Below are 6,242 nucleotides of genomic sequence, written 5' to 3'. Positions count from 1 at the left end.
CCCTCAATCCTTACAGTAGAAGAATGATTTTAAAGGTTTTACCTCTATTTCCATTATTTGACTCCGCCCTTCTGCCCCCAGGGGGGCCACACCCGCCGTTTATACAAAATTGTGTCCCCTTGGTCCGAGGATGCTCCAGACTTATTTAGGATAAAATTCCTTAATCCCTATGGTAGAAGAATGATTTTGAAGGTTTTACCTCTATTTCCATTGTTTGGCCACGCCCTTCTGCCCCCAGGGGAGCCACACCCACCGTTTATACAAAATTGAGTCCCCTTGGCCCAAGGATGCTCCAGACCAAATTTAGTCAAAATCTACTTGGCCGTTGACGGAAGATGGACGCTGCGGATTGGCATAAGAAAACAAGGGGCCCAATGGGCCTGCATCGCTCACCTGGTATTAATCTCACTTTTGTAATCTTAAAAGTGGACTGAAATACAGCTACAGGCAGAATATCAATGTTTGATTCATAAAAAACAATTAAAAGATTACAATTACAAGGACATTAGGTTGAAAGTGGGTCAAGGTAATTCATTTGAACAAACTTGGTAGCCCTTCATCCCAGCATGCTCCAGGCCTTGTATCAGTACCCTGTGCCTTTTGGTTAATGAGAATAAGTCATTTGAAGATTTTAAGACATTTGACCCCTGTGACCTTGAAAGTATATCAAGGTCATTAATTTAAACAAACTTGGTAGCCCTTCATCCCAGCATGCTACAGGCCCAATATCAGTACCCTGGGCCTTTTGGTTATTAAGAATAAAGTGTTTGAAGATTTTAAGACATTTGACCCCTGTGACCTTGAAAGTATATCAAGGTCATTAATTTAAACAAACTTGGTAGCCCTTCATCCCAGCATGCTCCAGGCCTTATATCAGTACCCTGTGCCTTTTGGTTAATGAGAATAAGTCATTTGAAGATTTTAAGACATTTGACCCTGTCACCTTGAAAGTGGGTCAAGGTCATTCATTTGGACAAACTTGGTAGCCCTTTATCCCAGCATGCTACAGGCCCAATATCAGTACCCCTGGCCTATTGGTTATTGAGAAGAAGTCATTTGAAATTTTTAAAACATTTGACCCCTGTGACCTTGAATAAAGGTGAAGGTCATTCATTTGAACAAACTTGGTAGCTCTTCATCCCAGCATGCTACAGGCCCAATTTCAGTACCCTGGGTCTTTTGATTATTGAGAAGAAGTTGTTTGAAGATTTTAAGTCATTTGACCCCTGTGACCTTGAAAGTTGGTCAAGGTCATTCATTTGAACAAACTTGGTAGCCCTTTATCCTAGCATGCTACTGGCCAAATATCATCAGCCTGGGCCTCTTGGTTATTCAGAAGAAGTCGTTTAAAGTAAAATATTGACACCAGACGCCTAACAGACGGACGGATGACGGATGCAGCACCACAGCATAAGCTCACTTGGCCCCTCAGGCCAGGTGAGCTAATGATACCCTTGTCCCAGTGATCATTGCATACATATATATATAAGATAAGTAAAATGTTATCAACAAGACATTATGTACCCCAAATAAAACAGCTTCTCTATGACCAGATACAAGTTTACCCTGATCGATCGAATCCCGTTTGATATTTAATGTTTATTTAATTTTCCTTCTCATGTAAACATGCATGCAAGACATGCAGCATACAATTAGTTAGGGTCCGTATTCTGGAGATCTGGCACAATTAAATGAATTGTACTTTTAATTGGTATCAAACTAATATATTTCATGGGATTTTATTCGATTATTTATGTTTTTTAGCTCACCTGACCTGTACAAAGTGAGCCTATTGGTGTGCATCAGTGTCTGTCCATCCATCTATTCGGTGTCAACGTTTACTTTAAACGACTTCTTAATAACTATGTGTTATATTTAAAAAGCCTACTAAGATAATGATATCTAGCTAATAGAATGCTAGGATGTAGGGCTATAAAATTTGTTCAATTAGATGATCTTCACTTAAATTCTTCACTGGGGTCAAATGTGAAAAAAGAAAAAAAAGATAATGTCTCCTGAATAGCCAAAAGGCTTTGGGGTGATGATATTTGGCTCAGATAACAGCTATCAAGTTTGATCAAATAAATTACCTTCACCCACTTTCAAAGTCTCTCACTGGGGTCAAATGTGTAGAAAATGACCTTTCTTAATAACCAAAAGACCTAGGTTAATAAATTTGACCTGTATGTGCAGCTTAAAAGATCTGTAATGTATAGTAACAATATTTAGCCCATTTGAATACATTTTATCTGTCTTCTCTTTGAATGTCATCGATGTGATGTCAATGAGGAGATTGATACAGGCCTGATAGGCCTATTCTTTTTTTTTCTTTCTTTTTTAATTTTGTTTACTCTTATAAATCTATATTTAATAATTATATTGGTATAATGAAAACTTTAATTTTATTTTTTAGACTTGAGAAATAATTTTGCCTGTGACTAGTGAACTTCATAGGTTTCATTGTCAGCATTAGATGCAAGTGATGTCATGATATTTAAACAGAGTTATGGCCCTTTCTGTACCCCCTACCCCATCCCCAACATGTATACCTATTTTCTTATGTTTAACTCATGTTGTTTTCTCATGATAATCAGCAATAATCAATCTGAGTTTGACATCATAAAATTGGGATGGGTAATTAATTTGCCTTTGGCTTGACATTCTGTAACTGTTGAGTTTAATATGTCAATATGGTAATTTGTACTTGTCAATATTTGATACTCCCATATCTGGTCATCACTAAATATCTGGTTATAAGGTGTTACAGTATTTTCAGCCTCCTAAGCAACAATTAATCTGTCAGGATCTGCCAATTTGTAACCTTTAGTAGGATAATATTTGTAATGTAATGACAATATTAATTCTTTATTAACTATTTATCGGCACAATATATAGGCCACCAAATCAAACTTCAGAATCTAGAAATTCTTTCCTCAATTACTTTACTGAAAATCTTGGCAAAATGCGGCACGACCGTCCAGACGTAAAGCCTCCAGTTGTTTGTATACAAATGCCGGGGTTCCACAGGAATCTATTTTAGGTCCTCTTTTCTTTCTAATTTACATAAATGATATTAACCATAACTTACAATGTGATATAAGCCTCTTTGCTGATGACACATCTCTCTCTAAAGAACTTTTAAACAAAACCTCTGTAACAATGCTAAACAATGACTTACAAAAATTATCTTTATGGGCAAACAAATGGCTAGTTACTTACAATCCAAACAAAACAGAACTTGTAATTTTTTCTAAGAAACCAAACATAATAACGCCTACTATCAAATTACATAATATAGCTATAAAGCGAGTTTCTACACACAAGCATCTTGGTTTAAAACTTTGTGAAAACTTAACATGGACATCTCATATCTCTGATCAAGTTACAAAAGCAAACAAAATTCTAAATATTTTCCTTACTTTATGTTATATTATTCCTCGTTCGTGTATGGAAGCTTTATATAAATCTATTATTCGATCAACATTAGAATATGGTGATATTTTATTTGATAATTGCACGCAGGTAGAATCACATCTTTTAGAAAGTGTTCAGCATAGAGCTGCACTTATATGTACTGGTGCGTACAAAGTAACTAAATATTTTCAGTCTGTCTTTAAATTGATCGAGGGAAGTAATAGATTCAAGTAGACTCTCTGTCTGTCTGCCTGCCTGTCTCTTCCCCCTCCCCTCTTTCCCTCACTCTCTCTGTCTGCCTGTCTGTCTTTCCCTCTCATCCTATCTCTGTGTCTCTCTCCCTCTCTCTGTCTGTTTCTGTCTTTCTTCCTTCTTATTGTTCTCGCTGTATTTGTCTGTTTGTGTGTGGGTGTGTATGTGTCATGAAGTGGTGCGAATGAACAGTGTAAATGTTCATGCACTTCCTGTTTTTTGTACTGTATGTTAATAATGTAAATGTTGTACAGTTCACTTATTTGTTAAATGTGAGGAAAACGACTAGTAGCCCTTGGGCTGTTCGTAATCCTCGTGAAATAAATAAAGAATTATATTATATTAATTCACATCATGTTAACCTCAATGGACTTGGGACAATACAGGTCTTTTTCGGCCACATGAAAAGTAAAAATTCCAACTACTGATAAAAATTCCAACTACTGATATCTTTTATAAACATCATATTTACCAATTTCTTTTATAAACATCATATTGGTAAACTGCAGGGCTTGTTATCTGTCCTGGTGCATTCAATTTTTAATGGGCATGCATACATGTCCTACCAGTAAAATTGTGTTGCTATGCAGAAAGAGCCGAAATATGGTGTTTTTGGACAGTTAGCATGAAGAAATGAAATTTTCAATGTAAATAGAGTACAATAGACAATATTCATACATTTTATTATGAAAATGCATGTTTATAACTCTCTGTATACCATATCTCCTTTACCAGCTGTTGAATAAATTTGATATTTCATTTTATTACATACTTACTGATACTCATACCCCAAAACCTGTATCAGCCCGCAAAACCCATATCACACCCCTTTTGGATTTTTTTTCGTTTTTCAATATTTCAAAAAGAAAATGAAATCATAAGATAGTAGTTTTTATTAGTAAATATGTAATAAACAGAATAAAACACACCTTTTTCCATATCACCATATCAAGTATCAACCCTCGGCCAATATCAGCCCTCGGGCCTTCGGCCCTTGGGCTGATATTGCAGTCTCGGGTTGATACTGGGTGTGATATGGAAAAAGGCATGTATTATTCTCTATATTGCGTACTTCATTTATCCAAGATTACGAATGTAACAACTTATCCTATATCCCTGATGAGGCTGGAAATGATCTTTATAAATGCCCCTATAGTCCTTTTAGCTTTGGTAATATATAGTGAAAATATAGCATGTACGGATTGTTGCCATGTGGCAACCAAAACAAATTTAAGTGTCCATAGTTTCTCTTGGTGTTGATTTGGAATATCCAACACATCAAACAGGATAGCCATTTTCAAACACTTCAGACCTCCACCAGGTTGTAGACAATTTGCTGATCCTGATCCAGGGAAAATGTTCATGTGACTGTGAGCTAATCTTCCTTAACTGACATCAGATGAAATCGTGTCAGTTGACAGGAATGGTTTAAACATTGTTTTGAAGAAACATTGTTACTGTTTCAAAATAAGTCATCTCATAGCAGTACAAATAAAAATACAGGTGAGAGTTGGTGTTTTTGTACTGGTACATATATAAATAAACATAAATCATAAAGACATTAATTTCCTTACATAAGTTGATTTATTTACAAGTTGAGATACTTTTTATACTTTTTATTCATATTTACATAATATGTATAATGACAGAGAAAGGTAAAATATGAACAAAAAACATTTCGATATTCATGTGTTCCTTAAGTAATGATAATGACACAGAGCTGAATGTACTTCATCTTATTATACAGCTTTACACATTTTTTGGAATGACAGGAGATAGCTCTTATTTTTTTTAACAATATAGTTTGTTTCTTGTTCACTGCATGTATCTACATAACTCCATATATCCATTTGTTGGGATTCGCCGTAGTTTGTAGCACGCTTCATCATATCAATGTTTTAGTTAACATATTCATTGTGATTATTCACGTCACTGTTGCTGATCTTTAAAGTAAGTTCTGTCCCTAGCTGTAATTTTTTTATATGCAGGCACTATATCTGACTAACTCCAATGCAAAATGGTTCCATGGTATTTATCTTCTTTGTAGGATTTCAAAACCCACAGTAGATGTTTATTTCATTGTAAACTGATTTTGAGTCTGCTTAGTTGTCAGGTTAAAGTTACAACATAAAAGGCAGGTCAAGGTTTTTCTCGCCTGTTCCTACGTAGATAGAACCATACTTTTTACAGCCTGGGATATGGTAGAATACATAGCCCTGCCATAAGAGACTGCGGAGAGACACCAACCCACTGCCACGCTCAAACTGTAAACTCCAGGCTCCTGAAAGTATCAAACAATACGAAAGTGAAACACATTAAAAATCATTGTAACAACACATTGTCGAACAGTCCATTCAAATATGTATCTATGACAATACATTGTGATACAGTCTGGTCATACATTATTATTACAACACAATGTCAAACAGGCCAGACAAATGTCTCCAATACAATGTCAAACAGGCCAGACAAATGTCTCCAATACAATGTCAAACAGGCCAGACAAATGTCTCCAATACAATGTCAAACAGGCCAGACAAATGTCTCCAATACAATGTCAAACAGGCCAGACAAAT

The 6,242-nt window shown here is 35.7% G+C and overlaps 1 protein-coding gene across 1 annotated transcript in view; it reads right to left on the bottom strand.

Annotated features, from left to right (window-relative positions):
* Nucleotides 1-5,709: 5,709 nt before the first annotated feature.
* Nucleotides 5,710-6,242, bottom strand: part of LOC110456738 (radial spoke head protein 9 homolog) — a 3,382-nt gene continuing 2,849 nt past the window's right edge. The window contains exon 5 of the mRNA XM_021507662.1: nt 5,710-5,947. Coding sequence (XP_021363337.1) covers nt 5,787-5,947 — 161 coding nt within the window. The 3' untranslated portion in view covers nt 5,710-5,786. The remainder of the gene's footprint in view (nt 5,948-6,242) is intronic.

Source organism: Mizuhopecten yessoensis, unplaced genomic scaffold, assembly GCF_002113885.1.
Source record: "Mizuhopecten yessoensis strain PY_sf001 unplaced genomic scaffold, ASM211388v2 scaffold8839.2, whole genome shotgun sequence".
Classification (NCBI taxonomy): Eukaryota; Metazoa; Mollusca; class Bivalvia; order Pectinida; family Pectinidae; genus Mizuhopecten; species Mizuhopecten yessoensis.
The sequence above is the reverse complement of the archived record's forward strand: the minus strand, read 5'-3'. Positions and strand labels throughout refer to the sequence as shown.